This window comes from Leptodactylus fuscus, chromosome 7 (assembly GCF_031893055.1).
Source record: "Leptodactylus fuscus isolate aLepFus1 chromosome 7, aLepFus1.hap2, whole genome shotgun sequence".
NCBI lineage: Eukaryota > Metazoa > Chordata > Amphibia > Anura > Leptodactylidae > Leptodactylus > Leptodactylus fuscus.
Genome location: NC_134271.1, coordinates 35,361,892 through 35,387,752, shown reverse-complemented (window position 1 = coordinate 35,387,752; position 25,861 = coordinate 35,361,892). Strand labels below are relative to the sequence as shown.

Genomic DNA, 25,861 nt, shown 5'->3' with positions numbered 1-25,861 from the left:
TCTTCAGGCAGAATCGCGAGGCGAAACAGCCTGAAGAATGAGTTTCTCGCTTTTTTCCAGGAGCCAGATATGGGCTCAAAATCCTGACCAAAAAATCTCCATGTGAACTTAGCCTAAGGGAATTGCTTCCTGCTTGCCGATCCTCTCCTAAACAATAGGCAACAACTGGTTGACAAGCCCTTCCAATATATATGTGACAACACAGATCGCAGACAAAACAAACCACAACAAAGGAAGGTCAGCTAGCCAAGAGTCCGGTAACAGTCAAGCAATGCAGTAATGAATCAAAATCCAAGAGAATAGTCAAAGGGTAACCCAGAAGTCAAGAATAAGAATATAAGTAACAAACAGCAAGAGAAACGTAATTTGTGATAAAAAAAAATATCTGGCAAAATGCATCTGACCTTCTGTTGGCTTTCATATTGTTCCTGTCTGTTTTATATTGTTATAGACAGATCCCATGCTGTGGGGGGTTTAAATGGTACTTGTTCCTGGCAGTTTTCAATTTTAGGTTTTTTTTTTTTTTTGTTCTGGCATTTCAAGAGCCATATCTTTCATTTTTCGATTGACATCGCAAAATGAGGGTCTGTTTTTTTGTGTGGTATGTTGTATTTTTAATGTCACAATTTAATGTAGCATATAATCTATTCAAAAGAATTAAAAATTATTTGCGAGGTGAACTGGGAAAAAAGGCAATTTTGCCATAGTTTGTTGAGTTTTATTTCTACAGTGTTCAGTGAACTTTTATAATGTGCTCAGCAGAATAACAGAGAGATGTGGCTGCTCACCTGTCAAGAGCACCAGGCTAAAGAGCAATAACCCCTGGTATCCACAGGGACAATGCATCAAGAGGGTACCGAAAAAACAAATGCCACCATTGAAAAGTCCTTATTAACCACTTATTGGATTCATAATGTTATGCATATGTTTAAAATATCATAGATTATAAATAGAGATGAGCGAACACTAAAATGTTCGAGGTTCGAAATTCGATTCGAACAGCCGCTCACTGTTCGAGTGTTCGAATGGGTTTCGAACCCCATTATAGTCTATGGGGAACAGATACTCGTTAAGGGGGAAACCCAAATTCGTGTCTGGAGGGTCACCAAGTCCACTATGACACCCCAGGAAATGATACCAACACCCTGGAATGACACTGGGACAGCAGGGGAAGCATGTCTGGGGGCATAAAAGTCACTTTATTTCATGGAAATCCCTGTCAGTTTGCGATTTTCGCAAGCTAACTTTTCCCCATAGAAATGCATTGGCCAGTGCTGATTGGCCAGAGTACGGAACTCGACCAATCAGCGCTGGCTCTGCTGGAGGAGGCGGAGTCTAAGATCGCTCCACACCAGTCTCCATTCAGGTCCGACCTTAGACTCCGCCTCCTCCGGCAGAGCCAGCGCTGATTGGCCGAAGGCTGGCCAATGCATTCCTATGCGAATGCAGAGACTTAGCAGTGCTGAGTCAGTTTTGCTCAACTACACATCTGATGCACACTCGGCACTGCTACATCAGATGTAGCAATCTGATGTAGCAGAGCCGAGGGTGCACTAGAACCCCTGTGCAAACTCAGTTCACGCTAATAGAATGCATTGGCCAGCGCTGATTGGCCAATGCATTCTATTAGCCCGATGAAGTAGAGCTGAATGTGTGTGTTAAGCATTAGCATGAATGCACACATTCAGCACTGCTTCATCATGCCAATACAATGCATTAGCCAGTGCTGATTGGCCAGAGTACGGAATTCGGCCAATCAGCGCTGGCTCTGCTGGAGGAGGCGGAGTCTAAGGTCGGACCTGAATGGAGACTGGTGTGGAGCGATCTTAGACTCCGCCTCCTCCAGCAGAGCCAGCGCTGATTGGCCGAATTCCGTACTCTGGCCAATCAGCGCTGGCCAATGCATTCTATTAGCCCGATGAAGTAGAGCTGAATGTGTGTGCTTAGCACACACATTCAGCTCTACTTCATCGGGCTAATAGAATGCATTGGCCAATCAGCGCTGGCCAATGCATTCTATTAGCTTGATGAAGCAGAGTGTGCACAAGGGTTCAAGCGCACCCTCGGCTCTGATGTAGCAGAGCCGAGGGTGCACAAGGGTTCAAGTGCACCCTCGGCTCTCCTACATCAGAGCCGAGGGTGCGCTTGAACCCTTGTGCAGCCTCAGCTCTGCTACATCAGAGCCGAGGGTGCGCTTGAACCCTTGTGCACACTCTGCTTCATCAAGCTAATAGAATGCATTGGCCAGCACTGATTGGCCAGAGTACGGAATTCGGCCAATCAGCGCTGGCCAATGCATCCCTATGGGAAAAAGTTTATCTCACAAAAATCACAATTACACACCCGATAGAGCCCCAAAAAGTTATTTTTAATAACATTCCCCCCTAAATAAAGGTTATCCCTAGCTATCCCTGCCTGTACAGCTATCCCTGTCTCATAGTCACAAAGTTCACATTCTCATATGACCCGGATTTGAAATCCACTATTCGTCTAAAATGGAGGTCACCTGATTTCGGCAGCCAATGACTTTTTCCAATTTTTTTCAATGCCCCCAGTGTCGTAGTTCCTGTCCCACCTCCCCTGCGCTGTTATTGGTGCAAAAAAGGCGCCAGGGAAGGTGGGAGGGGAATCGAATTTTGGCGCACTTTACCACGCGGTGTTCGATTCGATTCGAACATGGCGAACACCCTGATATCCGATCGAACATGTGTTCGATAGAACACTGTTCGCTCATCTCTAATTATAAATCCACATGCAACACCATACAATGCAAAGTAGAGGATAAAACACAATCAATAAAACCTTAAGAAAGCTGAATTATTGCTGAAAGACTAAATAGATCAAGATCTAGTAGTAATTTTTTCTTCTCCCCCCCCTTCCCTACCTCATTCCTCTCTACCGTTATTGATCTGGAACCACCAGCTCGACATTCAGCCTATCAAAGGTAGATTAACTACCACTAGGCAACATCAATACAGCTTTTTGTTTTAAGGAGTGAAATAGTGAATAAAATGGTGAATAAATGGTGGTTCACCGTATTGCATAAATATTTTGGTATGTCTATAGTTAAGGCATTTTTCAGATGTGTGGATTCCTAGTATGTACCCTGATGAGTAAAAGGGTAACAATGTTTTGAACTTTTGACTTTCATGCCCCATATCTCACATCTCATGTGAGACTACCATCATTTTATAGACAATCATCTTGGCAAACTTAGGGCTTGTTCACACGTAAAAACCGCCTGGCTTATTTTGGTCCCGAAAAAAACCTGCTTCCTAATTAGGAAGCTGTTTTTTGACCTTCAGGCGTTTTTGGAGCGGTTTTCCCCTCTCCTAAAGTGAATGAACTGTAAAAAAAAACGCTAGGTGTTTTCAGTCGCTACACGTTTTTCGCCTCCCATTCACTTCTATTGCTTTCCTCAGGCGGAATCCACCTGAAGAAAGGTCATGTTGCTTCTTTTTTTCTGCTAGCAGCAAAAAACTGTTAGTAGAAAAAAAGTCTCCATAGACCACCATTGTATGGAGGCAGATTTTGAGGCGAAATCATGAAACTGCAGTGTTACTGCAGTGTTTTGCTCCTAAAATTCTACATTTTAATTTTTATTATTTTGTTAGTATTTTGTAAATCCACCTTTGGCTTTCAAGACTGCCTGAATCTTTCTGGGCATGCTCTTGATCAGATTAAAACATGTCTCGACTGAAACTTGATTCCAGGTCTCCTAATGTTAATGCATACTGGTCAACTCACTTGGGTACAAATACAGCTTTTTCTTTAATCCTGTCTACAAGTGTTCGATTGGGTTAAGGTCAATCCAGCACCTCTACTTCATTCTCATTGAACTATTTCTTCGCTAATCTCGATGTATGCTTCAGTTCATTGTCCTGTTGAAACACTGTGCCATCCTTTTCATACCAATAGTACTCGAGTGTACGAAGTAACTCATTTTGTAGGATACTCACATATATCAAAGCATTGAGATCACCATCAATCCTGGTCAAGTATCCAATGCCTTTGGCTGTGACCAACCTCATATGATCAAGCTTCCTCCACCAAACTCGACAGTTCCCTCAATTTCTCGATCAATTAGACCCCTTTTCTCTTGTTTCTTCCAGACCTATTTGCACCCATCAGAGCCCAGTCTATTGACTTTCGTCTCATCACTCCAGATCAGCCGTTTCTGATTTTTTACTGTCCACTTTTCGTACTTTTTTCCAAACCCGAGCCGACGCTTCTTATGATGATATTGAAGTTGAGGCTTCTTCACCCTTTTTCTGGCCACCATTGCAGACTTGTGCAACGCACATTGCACTGTGCTTATTTGCATGGATGACTGTGATCTCACTATTACGAAGTATACGAGCTTCCTCTGTGGCCATGTTTGTTGTGCAGAACTGATAGACCTTGCGTATTGCAGTATTTTGAGAAATTCTGTCACTTCTATAACGGGTGGTCTATGCTAAAACAGTTGTAAAATTTCTCTTTTGTGTATTTTTTTAAATTCTTACCATGCCTGGGTGGGCAGGAGAGACACCTTGGGCCCCAACCTTGACCTTGCCGACAGCAACATTCATTCAGCGATAATTGAGGGCCATTCATCTGATGGGAGCAAATTCCATCGGTACCTCGTATCATCCAGCAGATGTCCAGCGCTTCTGTGCGATCTGCAGTGGAAAATTTATTTTAAGACTGAGATGGGTTTCATTCATGAACATAGAACATGTTTTAGTAGAACAATACTCAACTTGTAGATTACATTGATAGACACGTTATATTCATCTAGTACTTTTGGTAAATGATGCATAATGAGCTTATGTTACTTTATTTTGTCATTGTTAAAAAAATTTGTTATACCCCATAGGCTCTATTTAGACAGTCATATTGTACCTGTACATATGAGACTATAGTTAGTGTCAAATTGGCAGTGTGAATAAATCCTTTTTTAGGGTTACTGTATATACTCGAGTATAAGCCGACCCGAATATAAGCCGAGGCCCCTAATTTTACCACAAAAAACTGGGAAAACTTAATGACTCGAGTATAAGCCGAGGGGGAAAAATGCAGCAGATACTGGAAAATTTTTAAAATTTAAATGGTCGGAGTTTTTGCGTGCTGGGAAAGGGGAGGGGGTGTTTTGGTTGTCTGTCTGCCCCTTCCCTGAGCTTGAGGACTGGTTTTTTCTTCCCCCACTTGGAATTCAGTCTGGCTGAATATAGGGTATCTGCAGTGCTCCTATTAACCCCTTCCCGACGGAAAAGGAGCACTGCAGTTACCCTATATTCAGTAGACCGGGCACTTTCAGATACAGGGATACCTAATGTGTATGTGTTTCGCAGTAATTTTCTACTTTTGCATGTATTCTAGGGAAAGGAGGGATTTCAAACTTTTATTTTTTTAAATCTTTTTTTTTTTTGCACTATTTTATGGGAGATTCTATACATTGATATTGTAGCTGGTCATAGACCAGCTGTAGGAGCTTGTACCGGTAGATATAGAGATAAATATAGAAATGAAATCACATTCAAGGCATGATAAATTGGCCCTGCTAGTGGGAAAAAAAGCTAGCAGAACCCATTGAAATGAATGGGAGACTTTTTTTTCCACATGGAAAATTTCACACCAAATTCCTCACCATTTTCCTCTGTGTGAATGGACCCTAATAGTTTAAGTTGTATTAGGGCTTATTTTTATGGGATAAGTTATCCTTCATAATGGCATCATTTAATATTCTCTACAATGTAAGATAAGTTAGAAAAAAAAGTTGGTTTTTGGTGGGTTGAAACTGGGAAAAATGTACTATTTTCTTACAAGTTTTATTTGTCTAGTGTTCAATTTACAGTAACAACTACATGTAACCCTTATTCTGTAGGTTAGTATAATCATGGCATTACCAATGTTTATATCGTCTTTGTTATATTCAATACCTTTACAAAATTTTAAAAATTGTTAAAGATTTTTATATTTCTTTGCACGGTGCTCTCTTTTAGTGGGGCAAGTTATAATTTTTATTAATACCTATTCTGGGAATGTGTGATGGTTTGATCTGTTTTCATTTCTTTTTGAAGGTGAAGTGAAGAAAAAACTATAGTTTGTGCATTTACATTTTTTCCCACTTTGTCATTCACCATATGGAATAAATATTTTTATACAGTATTGTTACAGTTTGGGCATCCTCAGACCAGAAATGCATAATTTATTTTTGTAAATTTTTATTGATTTATTTATATATATGATCTAGGGAAAGGGTATTGATGTAAACATATATCATTTTAAAACTTATTTTAATTTTTAGATCTCCTAAGAGACTTGGTTGCCCATACAGTATACTGCAATACTAGTATTGTGATTGTGACAAGATGACTGAAAGGTTAAGTCCTCTCCATACTGCTTTAATGTGATGTTAAGGGGTTAAGGATATATAAAAATAAAAACAGATTATAATTAGTATGTATTGTATTGTACATAGTTAAGCACATATATTTAAAGGTGGTTTGGGATTTAACCTGTCGCAGTAGCTGGATTATAGGTTTGAGAAACAATGGTATACAACTATTAAACGTTTAGTATATTCTTACCTAGTTCAGGATTGGGCATGCAGCGTTTGTGTTCAGCATGGTATTGCATATGAAGAGGACAGCGGCAGTAGAAGGAACCTCGAGTGTTAATGCACTGGCCATTTATGCAGTTTGACTCATCCACGCACTCATCTACATCTATTGGGTAACATAATAAAATGTTTGCATCAATATACAGTCTGTAAATATATTAATTTTAATAATTATTACAGGATGGAATACAAAGCTAGAAAACTAAAGCATTGACATCTAAGTTCCTGCAGTTCTAAGGCCACTTTTACACTGTTTGGTCAGTATTTGGCATCAGTATTTATAAGACAAAATAAGAAGTGGTTCTAGAACATGAAAGAGTTACAAATATTTCCATTATAGTTTTTTAATTGTAGCTTTAACTTCTGATTTTCACCTATTAATCCTGAAGCAAAACACTGACCATGTAAAACCACCTAAAGCTAAGACATTACAATTAGAGTATAGAAAATCTTGAAAATCATATTAAGATGACCAGGACGGCTGAAGGGCAGAAGCAGCATTATTATTAATTTTTGTTTGGAACAAAATTATTGACTTGCCTAAACCAAATAAAGCATAATTTTACATTTAAAGGGAATGTACTTCCATGAAAATATGGTGTGATCTGTTGGCAGCATAATATAGAGCAGCTGTAGTAGCTGAGAAGATTGAGATATAGGTATGTGGAATAAGTATAGTCGGTAATTTATTCACTGAAATCTTTGTTCTTTTTATGTTGCGAAGTCAAGGATCCAGTCCATCAGTGTCTGATAAGTCTATCAGTTATTGATAGACTGGCTCCTTGACTTCCCTCTCTAACTGTGTATCCAGTGGCGTAACTAGGAATGGTGGAGCCCTGTGGAGAACTTTTGACATACTTCCCCACCCAGGACGCAGAGTATAATAATTTGAGACCCATGGGTGGATACAAACATAAAAAACACTGTTACTTACCTCTCCTTGGCTCCGGCACACTCCTGTGATGGAAGAAACATCACTTGAGCTGGGGCTTGTGTTGCAAAGCATAAGAACGCAAGCCCCAGCCCACGTGACATCTGGGACGTCACACAAGTAGGCCTGAAGCCTTCCGGAGCCAGGAGAGGTAAGTAATAGAGATGAGCGAACACTAAAATGTTCGAGGTTCGAAATTCGATTCGAACAGCCGCTCAATGTTCGTGTGTTTGAACGGGTTTCGAACCCCATTATAGTCTATGGGGAACAGATACTCGTTAAGGGGGAAACCCAAATCCGTGTCTGGAGGGTCACCAAGTCCACTATGACACCCCAGGAAATGATGCCAACACCTCTGGAATGACACTGGGACAGCAGGGGAAGCATGTCTGGGGGCATCTAACACACCAAAGACCCTCTATTACCCCAACATCACTGCCTAACAACTACACACTTTCCACATTCAAAAAAACCTCTATCAAAGTGGGAAAATACCTGGAAACCTTCTTTACTCCCCAAATGGATGGACACAAACCCCAATTTAAGCTCAACAAACAGTAACAACCACCCCTTTAAATCACGTTCCCCATGACAACCACAAATGGAATAGGCAATGGGAATTCCAAAAGCCCTCACCCTTAACTGTCATTTTGAGTGTGTGTGTGTGTGTGATGTGGTAAGACCTTCCAAAATTCACTTTTCTAGCCCTTAACATGAGCCCTTCCAAACAAAGTTACAGGACCTTAAGCTGAGCTACCAGCAGAGATTGAGGCCCTTGGCATGAGTAGAGCCTTGCACCAGCAGTGTTTTTGGCACTTAGGGTGAGTTGAGCCTTGTACCAGCGTGTGTCCCTTAACATCAGGTGGGCCCTAAGTTCTGCGCTTTGCACAAAAGTTCCACATTAACTAGGCTGAATGGTACAAAGATTAGTAGGCCCGAGAACCAGGAACAGGTCTTGCAATGGCTGTCGGATAACGCTTAAAGCACATTGTCCACCAGCCAGGCAGCCTCTACCTCCTCTTACCCAACAGTCTTGTCCTCCTTCCACCCAAAATTCCCAATCTTCCTAGAACAATAACCCCAACTGTCCCTGCTCCCCAGAGCTGTTCTCCCTTCCTTTGACTGTACCGCAACCTGCCCCTCCATTTCGCGATTCCACGGACCTAACAGACGAGTATCTGTGTCCAGATGCTCAAACAGTAGAGTCTCCTCCATTCCATCTCCGGTCGATTTGGTGGCGGATGACCAGCAACCCACCCTCATCGACGACGATGAGACGCAGTTGCTGTCAGGGCAGCCAGTTGACATGCGCATTGTGCAGGAGGAGGAGGCGAGACAGGAGTTGGAAGAGGAGGTGGTGGACGACGAGGACACCGACCCAACCTGGACAAGGCGGATGTCAAGCTGGGAAAGTAGTGTGGATGTTGAGGCAGGTGCAGCACCAAAAAGGGTAGCTAGAGGCAGAGACATGTCCAGAGGCAGAGGTCAGCTGCTTTGCCGAAGCCAGGCCAGACCCGGAATGTCCGAAGATGTTCCCTTTTGTACCCAGCCCAGAAAAACTCCCCCATCGAGGGCACGTTTCTTGAAGGTGTAGAGTTTTTTCAAGGAATGCGCCGAGGACAGATATAGTGTCGCCTACACAATTTGCCTCTCGAAATCGAGTAGGGGCCCTGAGAAGAGCAACCTGTCCACCACTTCAATGCACTGTCATTTGGAATCCAAGCAATGGAATCAGTGGCAGGCAGCAACGGCAGGACAAACGTCGCCCGCCGTTCATGCCACTGCCTCTGCTCACAGTGCTGGCGATGCACTCCAGAGGACGAGCCAGGACATCACTTCATCTGCCTCCGCCACTTTGTTGACTTCTCCCTCATCCTCCCCTGTTTCTGTCTTATCTCCTTCTCCTGCACCATCAAAGGCACCATCAGGCGCTTCTTTACAACAACCCACCATCTCTCAGACATTGGAGCTCCGGCAGAAATACACCGCTAACCACCCACCCACGCAAGCCTAGAACGCCAACATCGCTAAACTGCTGGCCCAGGAGAGGTTGGCGTTCCGGCTTGTTGAAACTCCCGCCTTCCCGGACCTGATGGCAACTGTGGCACCTCACTATGCCGTCCCTAGCCGTCTCAACTTCTCCCGGTGTGGCGTCCCCGCCTTGCACCAGCACGTGTCACTCAACATCAGGTGGGCCCTTAGTTCCGCGCTTTGCTGCAAGGTCCACTTGACCACCGACACTTGGACAAGCGCCTGTGGTCAGGGATGCTGCAGTGCTTATCTTTAATGACAGGCAGGGTGAATGTGGTGGAGTCTGTTCCCCGGGTGCAAACTGGGGTGGCCTATCTCCTCTCCCAGGCCAAAATTCATGGCAGGAGTAGACTGAAACCCTACGACGCTGCAACCTCCACCACAGCTACTAGCGGCAAACGCTAAAACACTGGTGTGGGGAGACGTCAGCAGGCGGTGCTGAAGCTCATCAGCTTGGGGGACAGACAGCACAGTGCCTCCAAGGTCAGGGATGCCATCCTGGCTGAGATGGCATTTTTTTTTCCCTGCTACACCTGGGGCCTGGCATTTTTACGCCTGTGATAATGGCTGGAACCTGGTAGCGGCTCTGGAGCTTGCCAGCCTCCAACACGTTCCATGTTTGGCCCACGTCTAACCTAGTGGTGCAAAGTTTTTTTAAAACATACCCAAATGTACCGAAGCTACTGTTGAAAATGCGGCGCTTGTGCGCCCACTTTTGCAAGTGCACAGGAGTCGCTGCTAGCCTAAAAACACTCTAGCAAGGCCTACATCTGTCCAAACACAGGCTGTTGTCTGTCATTCACACACGCTGAAACCCTACAATACCATATCTTGAGCTGCACAGACCTTTGATGGAGTTCCATCTACAAAACCCAAGGGTTCCTCAAAGTCAGCTCCCAAAGTTTCTGCACCATGAGTTTCCAGGGGTGGCAGAGTTATGGCTAGGGGCAGAGGCATGGATAGGGATGATGTCTAGGGGCAAAAGCAGTGTGGATGTGGAGGCAAGCTAAGCAGGAAAAACTGGGGGTACAAGCTAAGGCATGGACTAGGGTGATGTCTAGGGGCAAAAGCAGTGTGGATGTGGAGGCAAGCTAAGCAGCAAAAACTGGGGGTACAAGCAGCCGGTGGCATCATCACTGACAAGCACAGCTGTCTGTCAGCTGACAGGCTGACTTTCACCAAAATGAACAGACAATGGATAGACTCATCATATACATGTCAGTTACATGACAAATTTAGTGCAATTTGCAAGTCCAAGATGGTTTGGAGATCTGCGGAGAGGAATCTCACCACCTCTTGCGGGTGCCATCATTTGGAAGGCAAGCCCTGGGCTCAGTGGGTGAGAGCAAGCGCAGGATAATCGTCGTTTGGCCTGGCGGCCACTGCCTCTCCCACTGTTGACAGGGCTGGAGCTGCAGTCCAGACCAGCAGCCAGGACACCTCCACATCTGCCTCTGACACTTTGGGGAGTTCACCCTTATCCTCACCTTTTCCTGCCATTTCTCCTTTTGCCCGCGCCATCATGCGCCTCTTCCCAGCAACTCCCCATCTCCCAAGCCTTTCATTTCATGCTAAAGTACAGCGCAACCCACCCACATGCCCAAGGCTTCAACGGCCTCATCTCAAGAAATCTGGCCCAGGAGATGTTGGAATCCCGGCTGGACAGAGTGGAATCCTTTTTGGGCAGAGTGTCTACTGCGCCACCGCACTGTGCCGTCCACACCAGCACTTTCCCCCAAACATGAGGCGGTCCCTAAATTCAGCGCTTAGCCCTAAAGTTCCATGTGACCAGTTACGAATGGACAAGTGCATGCGGACAGGGACGCTACCTTTCAATTTGGGCACAGTGGTTGAATGTAGTTGAGGCGTGGACCGGGTCGCAATATGTGGTGGCCTGACTTGTCTCCCCACACAACATTCCTGGGAGGAGGGCTGAAACACCACCCTCCTCCGCTGTTAAATTGACCCCAGCTACGAGCTGGAAACGCTGCAACACTGGTGTGGGGAGACGTCAGCGGGCCGTGCTGAAGCTCATCAGCTTGGGGGCCAGACAGCACACTGCCTACAAAGTGAGTCATGCCATCCTCGATGAGACGGCAATGTGGTTTTTGCCACTGCACCTGGGCCCAGGCATGTTGTCATGTGTGATAATGGCCGTAACCTGGGATTGGCTCTGTAGCTTGGCAGCCTGCAACATATTCCATGCCTGGGCCACGTTTTTAACTCATTGCTGCTAATCTTTTGAAAAAGGTACCCCAATGTTCCTGAGCTACTGGTGAAAGTGTGGCACTTGTGCGGATAGTTTTTAAAGTCTATAGTTGCCGCTGCTAGCCTCTATGCACTCCTACAACGCCTGTACCTGCTGGAACAACGGCTGTTGTGCGACGTCTCCACACTGCTGGCACTAAACCTATCATGTGTTGAGCAGAGTGTGTGAGCAGCACAGACCTTTGATGTAGTTCCAACTCCAAAATCCTCGGGTTCGTCAAAGTCAACTCCCTCAGTTGCTCAACCATGAGTGGCCATGGGTGGCAGACTTATGTGAAATCCCATCCCATCCATTGCACTGGACACGAAACATTAGCATGCGCTCAGCACAACTTCGGATATGGCAGCTGCGTTAAGCAGGGTGCAGGGTACAACACAGACCAGGCCCGAGCACCAGGAACAGGTGTTAGAAATACTGCAGCATCCGCCATTTCCTTCCAATTTTGGGGTTTTGGACCCGCCACCGACTTGTCTGGACCTAAGTGGGGATCATGAGACACAGTTGCCATCAGGGCAAGCTGTGGTCATGTGCAGTTTGCAGTAAGGGGCCAGTGCGCAATTGTAAGAGGAGTTGGTGGATGACGAGGCCACCGACCCCACATGGACAGGGGTGATGTCTAGGGGCTAAAGCAGTGTAGATGTAGAGGGAAGCTAATTCAACAAAAAAAACAGGGTAGAAACAAAGGCATAAACTGGGGTGATGTTTAGGGGTGAAAGCAGTGTAGATGTGGAGGGAAGCTAAGCAGCAAAAACAGTGGGTAGAAGCAAAGGCATGCAAAACTCTACCCTGTTGGAAGACTTATTCCTAGGTCTGGAACACGTTAATGGCCCCCCTGGACAAATTACTGCCACTCAGGGGCCTAGTGTCACCAGGAGGGACAAGTATAGGTGCATGTTGTGTGAATACTTGGCTGACACCAGCTCTGTCCTCTCCGATCCCTCTGTGCTCTACAGCCTACACTTATTTTCTCATCTTTTTTTCTGCACTGCACATCTCTTGCCTGCTTCCTTTGGGATCTTACAAGTGGTGGTCCACTTCCAAAGATGGTAATTTCACTAGACAGTGTAATGGGAGTAGCTGAGGGATCGCTGTCTTAACCACTTTTTGGCACAAAATTAACTTCCAAAGCCAAATATGGTGCAAGTATATGATGCAAGGACACCTACACACCTATCTCTGACACATTGGGGAGTTCACCCTCATGCGCCCTTTTGGCCTGCACCATCATCCGCCTCTTCCCAGCCACTCCACATTTCCCAAGCTTTTCATTGCAGGCAGAAGTACAACACAACCCACCCCCATGCCCAAGCCTTTAACAGCCTCATCGATAAACTGTTGGCCCTGGAGATGTTGGTGTTTGTTTATGCTTCTGGAGACCCAGGCCTTCTGTCAGCAGATGGCAGCTGGGGCACCTCCCTATGCTGGGCCTAGCCGTTACTACTTCTCTTGGTGTGCTGTCCCTGCCTTGCGCCTGCATGTGTCCCATAACATCAGTCGGGCCCAGAGCTCTGCGCTTTGCTGCAAGGTCCACTTGACCACCGACACATGGACAAGCGCCTGTGGTCAGGGATGCTGCAGTGCTTATCTTTAATGACAGGCAGGGTGAATGTGGTGGAGTCTGTTCCCCGGGTGCAAACTGGGGTGGCCTATCTCCTCTCCCAGGCCAAAATTCATGGCAGGAGTAGACTGAAACCCTACGAAGCTGCAACCTCCACCCCAGCTACTAGCGGAAAACACTGTAACACTGGCATGGGGAGATGTCAGCAGGCCGTGCTGAAACTGATCAGCTTGGGGGACAGACAGCACAGTGCCTCCGAGGTCAGGGATGCCATCCTGGCTGAGATGGCATTTTTTTTCCCTGCTACACCTGGGGCCTGGCATTTTTGCGCCTGTGATAATGGCTGGAACCTGGTAGCAGATCTGGAGCTTGCCAGACTCAAACACGGTCCACGCATGGCCCACGTTTTCCAACTTGTTGGTGCCATGTTTCTTTGAAACCTACACCATTGTGCCTGATATACAGGTCAAAGTGGGGCCATTTTCGTAAGTGAGAACTAGCCTCTGCTAGGCAGAAAACATTCAGAGCACACTCCTCTCATCTTCGCACCGTTGGCTGGCGGAGGAAGACGAGGGGGTTGGAGTGGCATCTGATGTCCCTGTCCCACACGAGGCTAGAGGGTGCACTTCAGTGCATCTCATTGCTTCACCACAAATGGTGTGAAGGGGAGTGGAAAATGGAGGAAATGGAGAGTGACCCTTACAGTTGGGGCCAGCAAAGGCATGCCAAGTAACACACTGGCACACATGGCTGACTTCATCTTGGGTTGCTTTTCAACACATATTTCACATCATGAAGAACAAATAATACTGGATTTTTACAAGCCTCGAACCCCGGTCTAGGTCTAATGTCTGTTCCTTTCTTATATTAGGGGAGAGGGAAAAAAAATTACTTCAGTGATACGTTTAGCGTACATAGACTGACTATTAATGTGTATCCCACTTAGTGTTGTTAGGGTTACACACCGTCACAACCTGGCTAAAGCTTCTATAGCTGTTAATAAAGTCAACATAACTTTATGGTATCCAAAAAGACAGCTGGTACCGACAGAGAGCAAGACAAATGTCAACCAAAGCTGTGAGCTCTGAACACCCACAGTGACTTTGGCGTCATCATCATTATAAGGGAGCGGGTGGTAATAAATAACTTGGCAGTACCTAAAACCCAAAAAGCTTATACAACTATATTTACATTAAGATACACAAATGACACTTTTCAGTAGCATGTCATGAGACAAGCTGATAAGCTCTTCCTTTGTGCAGTGCTATTTGAAAGTTAAACGCTGCCTTTATTTTAATTCTGGAGAAGGTGCAGACATTAGATTTAGAACATGTTGTCTTCATTGTCCAAATCCTCTATATAGGTAACGTGTTTTTCGGGCCGAGCTGTCTGGGAACGAGCTGGTGCAGCACTGACAACCTGGGTGAATATGGCAAGAGCCTGAGATGTAGGGTGAATGAATCCCCAAATTATTTGTGGAATTCCCAGTGAGACAATGGCACTGTATAGCAGTAGCAAAAATTGTGGGTGCACGTAACCCCCATATATTCTTTGAATTCCCAGTCAGACAATGGCACTATATACCAGTAGTAAAAATTGTGGGTGCACATAACCCCAATATATTCTTTGAATTCCCAGTGAGACAATGGCACTGTATAGCAGTAGCAAAAATTGTGGGTGCACGTAACCCCCATATATTCTTTGAATTCCCAGTCAGACAATGGCACTATATACCAGTAGTAAAAATTGTGGGTGCACGTAACCCCAATATATTCTTTGAATTACCAGTCAGAAACTGGCACTATATAGCAGTAGCAAAAATTGTGGGTGCACATAACCCCAATATAATCTTAAAATTCCCAGTGAGACAATGGCACTGTATAGCAGTAGCAAAAATTGTGGGTGCACGTAACCCCCATATATTCTTTGAATTCCCAGTCAAACAATGGCACTATATACCAGTAGCAAAAATTGTGGGTGTATATAGCCCCAATTCTATTGCTAGGGGACTTGCAGGGTATTTCTGAGGTGAAGGTGGGGGGGGGGGGGCACACCGTTGGAATGGGGATTTGGGGTGTATATATGGGGTATACGGGAATACACTGTCAGTGTGTTCCATTCAGGATCCTGGGAAAGCTGGGTTGCGGCGATTGAGCCCGTCAGTGCCACGTTACACTGACAAGCTTCTCCCTGGAATTGAAGTTATATGTAACCCCCATATATTCTTTGAATTCCCAGTGAGACAATGGCACTATATAGCAGTAGCAAAAATTGTGGGTGCACATAACCCCAATATAATCTTAAAATTCCCAGTGAGACAATGGCACTGTATAGCAGTAGCAAAAATTGTGGGTGCACGTAACCCCCATATATTCTTTGAATTCCCAGTCAGACAATGGCACTGTATAGCAGTAGCAAAAATTGTGGGTGCACGTAACCACAATATATTCTTTGAATTCCCAGTCAGACAATGGCACTATATACCAGTAGCAAAAATTGTGGGTGTATATAGCCCCAATTCTATTGCTAGGGGACTTGCAGGGTATTTCTGAGGTGAAGGTGGGGGGGGGGGGCACACCGTTGGAACGGGGATTTGGGGTGTATATATGGGGTATACGGGAATACACTGTCAGTGTGTTCCATTCAGGATCCTGGGAAAGCTGGGTTGCGGCGATTGAGCCCGTCAGTGCCACGTTACACTGACAAGCTTCTCCCTGGAATTGAAGTTATATGTAAGCCCAATATATTCTTTGAATTCCCAGTGAGACAATGGCACTATATACAAGTAGCAAAAATAGTGGGTGTATATAGCCCCAATTCTATTGCTAGGGGACTTGCAGGGTATTTCTGGGGTGAAGGTGGGGGGGCACACCGTTGGAACGGGTATCGGGGGTATATATCGGGTATACGGGAATACACTGTCAGTGTATTCCATTCAGGATCCTGGGAAAGCTGGGTTGCGGCGATTGAGCCCGTCAGTGCCACGTTACACTGACAAGCTTCTCCCTGGAATTGAAGTTATATGTAAGCCCAATATATTCTTTGAATTCCCAGTGAGACAATGGCACTATATACAAGTAGCAAAAATAGTGGGTGTATATAGCCCCAATTCTATTGCTAGGGGACTTGCAGGGTATTTCTGGGGTGAAGGTGGGGGGGCACACCGTTGGAACGTGGATCGGGGGTATATATCGGGTATACGGGAATACACTGACAGTGTATTCCATTCAGGATCCTGGGAAAGTTGAGTTGCGGCGATTGAGCCCGTCAGTGCCACGTTACACTGACAAGCTTCTCCCTGGAATTTAGCTCTTATAAGAGCTGTTGGTTGTCTTCTCCTTCCTATCCTAGCCTGTCCCTGCCTACCCAGAATCTAAGCCCTAGCTAGCTGGACGGAAACCTCCGTCCCCGGTGAATTGCAAGCTCAGAATGACGCGAAGCTGGGCGGCGCTGTTCTTTTAAATTAGAGGTCACATGTTTTCGGCAGCCAATGGGTTTTGCCTACTTTTTTCAACGTCACCGGTGTCGTAGTTCCTGTCCCACCTACCCTGCGCTGTTATTGGAGCAAAAAAGGCGCCAGGGAAGGTGGGAGGGGAATCGAGTAATGGCGCACTTTACCACGCGGTGTTCGATTCGATTCGAACATGCCGAACAGCCTAATATCCGATCGAACATGAGTTCGATAGAACACTGTTCGCTCATCTCTAGTAAGTAACAATGTTCTTTATGTTAACCTCACCTCCCCTGGGCCTTCAATCATTATACTTGGGAGTCTGAAAAGATCCCTCGAGTATAATGATAGTGTTTGTGGGCTTCTCAGACCCACGACCTTACTTACCGATCCCGACTTCTGCTCACAGCCGCCTCCGCAGAAGGGGAAGCGCCTGTGGCCGTGAGCAGAAGCCAAGATCGGTACGTAAATAGGGCCCGTTACCTACTGGAGTTACTCCAGCTGGTAACAGCCTATTTAAAAAAAAAAAAAAACTAAAAAAAAACACAGCAGTAGCGGCTGATGCCGGACCCCCTAATGTCCCGGCCCTGAGGCAGCCGCTATGGCTGCTACCCCGATAGTCACGCCTCTATATATATCTGACTGTGACTCACTGTATATATAGTCAATGACAGAACTTCCTTCTTGACTTTAAAGGAGCAGACATCTCAATGAATATAGGAAAAGTTATACTGCTCATTCTCTAAAACAAAACTATATAGTAATCTTAGCTACTCCTGCTCTATAACATGCTGCCTGCCGATTGCACTGTGTTTTCCTTGGGACAGGTTACCTTCAGGGAGAACCTACAGAATAATAGATCTAACTAAGGTGGAAGCATTTATAAACATTATACACGTCCTAGGACAGTATGCTGTCTATGTCAGGCAGGCTTTGTTTACCCTTTTTTATTATTTGTCTATTCACTGACATACATTAGAGTTTTCTATAAGAGATCATCAAAAAATGCTCAAACATAATATGAACATGTAAATTGTGGATGGCTGGTAATGTATGTGAACAGCTTCTATTTTTAGTTGTGCCCTGTCTTATGCTATTACATTACACTTTTATTGGAGCCTTCATGATATGTACTAATTTTTTGCTTTAATTGTATGGTGTTGCTGAGTTTAGTTGTTTTCTGTTACTGTTAAATTAAAACTGCAAAAAAAAAAACATAATATGAACAATGCCTTATCTCCACAGAAGTGCTGTCTGCAGAATCTGAAAGAGATCATCATAATGTATACTTCCAATAAAAGACTTAAATGTAATATGAACAATGCCTTATCTCCATATAAGCCGTGTATGCAGAATGTAAATGTGATATCAACATTTCTAGATGTGCCGCAAAATCACAGGCGCAAAATAACGCGGCGTATACGATCCTAACTCCCATTGAAATCAATGGGAGCTTTTACGGCGCGCAAACTCTGACACGCCGTATACGTGCCAGATCATGCTGCATGTTACATCGTGTGAATGCACCCAAGGCTGTTAAGGCTACTGGAAGCCTTAAGGATCTTTAATAGAGATGAGCGAACAGTGTTCTATCGAACACATGTTCGATCGGATATCAGGGTGTTCGCCATGTTCGAATCGAATCGAACACCACGTGGTAAAGTGCGCCAAAATTCGATTCCCCTCCCACCTTCCCTGGCGCCTTTTTTGCACCAATAACAGCGCAGGGGAGGTGGGACAGGAACTACGACACTGGGGGCATTGAAAAAAATTGGAAAAAGTCATTGGCTGCCGAAATCAGGTGACCTCCATTTTAGACGAATAGTGGATTTCAAATCCGGGTCATATGAGAATGTGAACTTTGTGACTATGAGACAGGGATAGCTGTACAGGCAGGGATAGCTAGGGATAACCTTTATTTAGGGGGGAATGTTATTAAAAATAACTTTTTGGGGCTCTATCGGGTGTGTAATTGTGATTTTTGTGAGATAAACTTTTTCCCATAGGGATGCATTGGCCAGCGCTGATTGGCCGAATTCCGTACTCTGGCCAATCAGTGCTGGCCAATGCATTCTATTAGCTTGATGAAGCAGAGTGTGCACAAGGGTTCAAGCGCACCCTCGGCTCTGATGTAGCAGAGCCGAGGCTGCACAAGGGTTCAAGCGCACCCTCGGCTCTGATGTAGGAGAGCCGAGGGTGCACTTGAACCCTTGTGCACCCTCAGCTCTGCTACATCAGAGCCGAGGGTGCGCTTGAACCCTTGTGCACACTCTGCTTCATCAAGCTAATAGAATGCATTGGCCAGCGCTGATTGGCCAATGTATTCTATTAGCCTGATGAAGTAGAGCTGAATGTGTGTGCTAAGCACACACATTCAGCTCTACTTCATCGGGCTAATAGAATGCATTGGCCAGCGCTGATTGGCCAGAGTACGGAACTCGACCAATCAGCGCTGGCTCTGCTGGAGGAGGCGGAGTCTAAGATCGCTCCACACCAGTCTCCATTCAGGTCCGACCTTAGACTCCGCCTCCTCCGGCAGAGCCAGCGCTGATTGGCCGAAGGCTGGCCAATGCATTCCTATGCGAATGCAGAGACTTAGCAGTGCTGAGTCAGTTTTGCTCAACTACACATCTGATGCACACTCGGCACTGCTACATCAGATGTAGCAATCTGATGTAGCAGAGCCGAGGGTGCACTAGAACCCCTGTGCAAACTCAGTTCACGCTAATAGAATGCATTGGCCAGCGCTGATTGGCCAATGCATTCTATTAGCCCGATGAAGTAGAGCTGAATGTGTGTGCTAAGCACACACATTCAGCACTGCTTCATCACGCCAATACAATGCATTAGCCAGTGCTGATTGGCCAGAGTACGGAATTCGGCCAATCAGCGCTGGCTCTGCTGGAGGAGGCGGAGTCTAAGGTCGGACCTGAATGGAGACTGGTGTGGAGCGATCTTAGACTCCGCCTCCTCCAGCAGAGCCAGCGCTGATTGGTCGAGTTCCGTACTCTGGCCAATCAGCGCTGGCCAATGCATTCTATTAGCCCGATGAAGTAGAGCTGAATGTGTGTGCTTAGCACACACATTCAGCTCTACTTCATCAGGCTAATAGAATACATTGGCCAATCAGCGCTGGCCAATGCATTCTATTAGCTTGATGAAGCAGAGTGTGCACAAGGGTTCAAGCGCACCCTCGGCTCTGATGTAGCAGAGCTGAGGGTGCACAAGGGTTCAAGTGCACCCTCGGCTCTCCTACATCAGAGCCGAGGGTGCGCTTGAACCCTTGTGCAGCCTCGGCTCTGCTACATCAGAGCCGAGGGTGCGCTTGAACCCTTGTGCACACTCTGCTTCATCAAGCTAATAGAATGCATTGGCCAGCGCTGATTGGCCAATGCATTCTATTAGCCCGATGAAGTAGAGCTGAATGTGTGTGCTAAGCACACACATTCAGCACTGCTTCATCACGCCAATACAATGCATTAGCCAGTGCTGATTGGCCAGAGTACGGAATTCGGCCAATCAGCGCTGGCTCTGCTGGAGGAGGCGGAGTCTAAGATCGCTCCACACCAGTCTCCATTCAGGTCCGACCTTAGACTCCGCCTCCTCCAGCAGAGCCAGCGCTGATTGGCCGAATTCCGTACTCTGGCCAATCAGCACTGGCTAATGCATTGTATTGGCTTGATGAAGCAGTGCTGAATGTGTGTGCTTAGCACACACATTCAGCTCTACTTCATCGGGCTAATAGAATGCATTGGCCAATCAGCGCTGGCCAATGCATTCTATTAGCGTGAACTGAGTTTGCACAGGGGTTCTAGTGCACCCTCGGCTCTGCTACATCAGATTGCTACATCTGATGTAGCAGTGCCGAGTGTACATCAGATGTGTAGTTGAGCAAAACTGACTCAGCACTGCTAAGTCTGCATTCGCATAGGAATGCATTGGCCAGCCTTCGGCCAATCAGCGCTGGCTCTGCCGGAGGAGGCGGAGTCTAAGGTCGGACCTGAATGGAGACTGGTGTGGAGCGATCTTAGACTCCGCCTCCTCCAGCAGAGCCAGCGCTGATTGGTCGAGTTCCGTACTCTGGCCAATCAGCACTGGCCAATGCATTTCTATGGGGAAAAGTTAGCTTGCGAAAATCGCAAACTGACAGGGATTTCCATGAAATAAAGTGACTTTTATGCCCCCAGACATGCTTCCCCTGCTGTCCCAGTGTCATTCCAGGGTGTTGGTATCATTTCCTGGGGTGTCATAGTGGACTTGGTGACCCTCCAGACACGAATTTGGGTTTCCCCCTTAACGAGTTTATGTTCCCCATAGACTATAATGGGGTTCGAAACCCATTCGAACACTCGAACAGTGAGCGGCTGTTCGAATCGAATTTCGAACCTCGAACATTTTAGTGTTCGCTCATCTCTAATCTTTAACATCTGCGTGATTCCGGAAAACCAAATCCACGACTACAGTGTTAACAGAGCTTTACTTGCTTGTCAGATCAATAAGATTTGTCTTCTACAATTTCTAGGTTTTCCTTACCCATGCATTGTAGTAATCGGGTGTCATAGTAGTAGCCATGCTTGCAGTAACATTCATAACTGGGTTGTGTATTTACACATTTTCCTTCTTTACAAATCTCCTGTCCAAATAACTCACATTCATCGATATCTATGGAAAAGAAATAACAGTTATAATTAAAAGCTGCTGCAACTCAATTCACTGTCTCAAAAGAGTTACATATAGCTATATAGCTGACAATACACACAGGATAGATAAGTTGGCATACTAAAGTTCAGCATGTTCAATTCCTCTTCCCCACTAAATATGCTGTCAAGAGACAGTAGAAAGGTCTCCGTGCAGATTAGATTGTCTTTGAATATATCTGAAATTTGTGGAGATTTTCAACAGAAATTTTTCATTTTCGCATTTTCATTTTTCCCTCCCCACATTTCAAGTGCCCTAACTTTTTGATTTTTCAGTTCACATAGTCACATGATGGCTTATTGTTTGCGAAACAAGTTGTACTTTGTAATGGCGCCTTTCAATTTGCTGTGCAATGTACTGGGAAGCTGGAAAAAAAATCAGAATGAAGTCCAATTGGAAAAAAAAATGCATATGGGTTTAATTTTTAAGGCGTTGACTTTGTGGTAAAATTAACATGTTACCTATATATATATATATTTTTTTTCTTAAATGTAGATTGTGAGCCCCACATAGAGCTCACAATGTACATTTTTCCCTATCAGTATGTCTTTTTTTTGGAATATGGGATGGAAATCCATGCAAACACGGGGAGAACATACAAACTCCTTGCACATGTTTTTTTTTTTTGCCCTCGGTGGGATTTGAACACCAGGACTCCAGCGCTGCAAGGCTGCAGTGCTAACCACTGAGCCACCATGTGGCCCCAACATGTTATCTATATTCTGCGTGTCTGTATGAACACGGCGATACCAATTTTCAATTTTACATATTATTTATAATGTTTTGATACCTTTTAGAAAATGAAAAATTTTGCAAAATAGAAAAAAAAAATTGTGTCGACATGTTGTGACACCTGTAACTTTTGCATTTACATGTATGGAGCTGGGTATGATGTGTTTTTATGTGGAACACGATGACACTTTTATTGACACCATTTGGGGAAAGATCTGATGGTTTGATCACTTTTTTATTCAAATTTTTATAGGGGTCTGATCGCTCATACTATTCACTGCAATACTACTGTGTTGCAGTGAATAGCAAAATGTCTACACTCGTATTACACGCTGCTTCTGGCATCATGCAATAGAGCTAATGCTATGACAAGCCTGGGAGCCTTCAATAGGCTCACAGCTGTCATAGCCACCATTCGCTGCCCTCTGGTGGCATTCAGGAGGGCAGTAATCGATGAAAAATGGTGGCGCCCATGCAGCCTGCGCAATTTAGACGTCACGGTCAAATGGGTTAACAGGTGTGATTGGTGCGGGCACCGATCGCTGCTGTTAGTGGGGGGTCCTGGCTGTATCATACAGCTGGCATCTGCCCTGTATGAAGAGAGCTCAGCTCCTGCAACCCAGTAGTAGTAGTATTACGTCCTGGGTCCCTAAGGGGTTATATCACTAACTATGTAACCATGTAGTTTGTGTGACCTCTTATTGAAGATCAGTGCTTCTCAAGTAAGGCACTGCCAGTTCTTTATGGTTCTGACAACCATGAGCAGATTAAGGCCTGTTACACATGACCGTGTGCTTCCAGTTGGCCGTGAATTGAAGGCATGCGTGGTTCATGGGGAGCACACGGATGACACCCATGTGCTGCCCATTCACCGGCTTTGCTTCCGCAGCCCCTTTCATTAAATGAATAGGAGCCACCGAAGCAGGGCAGAAAAACAAGACAGGAATAGGACCTATTCTATATTTTACTGCCCGGACTATGCCCACACACATCACCATGTAAATCATGGTCATGTGTACGGGCCCATAGAAATTATTGGGTCAGTGTGCTTTCTGGGAAAAAACAAGGATAGCACTCAGATCTCAGCCACGGTTTTCTGAAGGAGGCCTGAGTCTCACTGTCTTAGTTCATGATGCTGGTGAGACCCTAGAAGCAGAAAATTAAATTATGTCCTCCCTTTTAAAAAAAAACAAAGGCAGCCACCTCTAATAAGCAGTCTCCTGAAACTGATGATACTACTTGCTGGCAACACCTCTGTGACTGTAATGTTATTGCAGCTACAATCTGAGTCTGAACATCCCTATTTCATCAGATGCAGCAGCTGAACAACAGAACCAGCTAGCAAACACAACAAGCTCTGCTGCCTGTGACAGAGGAGGGACATTATCCCGAGTGGACTGCAGTGGCAACCTGCTGAAATTAAGACAATGGAGGCCACTTAATGCTCACTGCCTGCCATCATTGGTCAGCACATACATAAGTTCGACTACAGTCAGGTCCCCTAAGGATTTCCCAACTCCTTATGTAGCATTGTGGTCACTAGCCTCCTGCAGCCACTTTTATGTACATTCAGGGCAGCATTGAAGATTATGGGCAGTAATGGGTCATCTGGGATCCTCAGGCCATCAAAATCTGGCGAACTGCCTATATTATGATTGAATGCCTTTACAATATTTCAAAGTGATACCAGGAATGTGGTACATTTCAGTTACAATTTCTCATCTCATGTGAACACCTACTTTAAAATGACATCTCTTCTTACCTCGATATGTGGGGATACCATAACTCATAATGTCCAGGTCAACAATGAATCCAATCCCATCTGGACAAAGTGACAAAAACTCAACTGAAGAAACACAAATGATGTTCAATTAAAAAGTGCTGATATTACATTTCAGTATATACAAACACAATAGGTTTCCTGGGGAAGAAAACTTGTAAAATGCAATAATGTAATCTTTTTCCTTAATACTACAACTAACTTTGAAATTGCTAGTGGATATTGAAATTGTACAGGATTCATATACTCAAGCACCAGAATTGAAATCTACACCAATCTGGAAGATGTATGGAATTGGATAACGCAAGTCCTCAAGTCTGCGTATATGTAAAAGAAATGTAGTGTTACACAATATGATTTATTTTTTTTAATTTCATTTAAAATAAGTAAAATGTGTAAGCCGATGGCTGGTCAGGTAATGGAAGGGGTGTACATCTCGCCCAGACTACTCAGGTGGGTGAGATGAGAAAACTCCAGGAGTGTTTGTTCTCAGCAGACAACTTTCGTCTGCTGAGCATTTTGGTAAATGCTCAGTACTGGGCTGGATTTTTAGGAATGACAGGTAGGATTGGTAGTGGGGCCTGTCATTCCACCCTTCTCCAGTCCACACTTTGGGGATGTTCCGGCAGCGAATCAGCAGCAGAGAGTCTCCTCATCAAGGAGGTTTAAGAAGTTGCTCCAGCAGCAACACTTTGGCAGAGCTTGGCTGCAGAGCTGACAGAGAGGTCATATTTTTGGAGCTGTGTCCTGAATGATTCTACTGGCTTTTGATTTCTGTTATCCTAGGTGAGGTAACCTATTCTATGTTTAGTTAGAGCCTAGCCAGGCATGTATTTATTTTTTGTGTTGTTTCCTTTTACCTTTTTGAGTGAAAATAAACTCTACCTTTGTTTTGGACTAAAAGAAACTGGACTTGTGTGTCTATGCCACCGCACCTAGCAACCCCAGACCCTGACAAATGTCAAAATAAGAGAAAGAAGGAAAATCTTTTTTTGCATCTCTACTTTTATTTCACACTTATGGTGGGACTTTCTGTAACCAGAACTAAGCTTGTCTATTACTGACATGTCTAATTTACATACCATTAATAAAGTGAATAAAATCTCTTCAATGCAAAAAGGATTTTAATAGACCGTACCTGAGCTATGCACAGGACAGGGGTAGATCTCACAGTGGTCTCCCCATCCAGCACCCAAGGAGCAACAGCACTGCTCTCGAGTTACATTCACAGCAAGAACACTGTCACAGAACAGAGTGTCATCTAGACTTAAGAAGCAGTCTTTGAGAACTGAACCACGAGAAACCTCTAGAATAATGAAAAGAAATATGAATAATGAGTTAAAGAAAAGTAGTTGACTCTCTATACATCTTCAAATGTAATCATGAAAAATATGGAATCAGAGCTCGCCTGTACAACCCTTGTCCAAATAGTTTGTTAGGACACTTAGTGGATCCTCTGCACGGCCAGAGCAGAGAGACAACAACATGAAAGGGTCTTGCTTAGGCAGATTTCGGCCATCCATACTGTATATTACATCATAGTCAATTCATTTCAATATGAATGTAATTCTACAATTCCTCAACATGGCCAAGTGTTCCCTGGCATGTTACCAAGGGTCTCAGATTATAGAATTTGATGAGATACTCATTCTGAGTCCATGATGTTGGCACAGGAAATTTAATATCCAATAATAAATCTGTATGTCAGTGGAATAGTAGTCTTGAGGTTCTGTTTTTTCTTGGATCAAGTGATTTGTAGATGTAAGGAATTTTATAGGCCATGTAATTCTTCACTGGATTAGATTAC

The 25,861-nt window shown here is 44.9% G+C and overlaps 1 protein-coding gene across 2 annotated transcripts in view; it reads right to left on the bottom strand.

The window, feature by feature from the left end:
- The window catches only part of LTBP3 (latent transforming growth factor beta binding protein 3), an 89,529-nt gene that overhangs the window by 7,421 nt on the left and 56,247 nt on the right, over positions 1 to 25,861 (bottom strand). For both annotated transcript variants that reach the window (XM_075281585.1, XM_075281584.1), the window contains exons 17-21: positions 25,193 to 25,360; positions 24,037 to 24,120; positions 21,378 to 21,506; positions 6,573 to 6,710; positions 4,506 to 4,661 (exon numbers count right to left, since the gene is read on the bottom strand). In XM_075281585.1, coding sequence (XP_075137686.1) covers positions 4,506 to 4,661; positions 6,573 to 6,710; positions 21,378 to 21,506; positions 24,037 to 24,120; positions 25,193 to 25,360 — 675 coding nt within the window. The remainder of the gene's footprint in view (positions 1 to 4,505; positions 4,662 to 6,572; positions 6,711 to 21,377; positions 21,507 to 24,036; positions 24,121 to 25,192; positions 25,361 to 25,861) is intronic.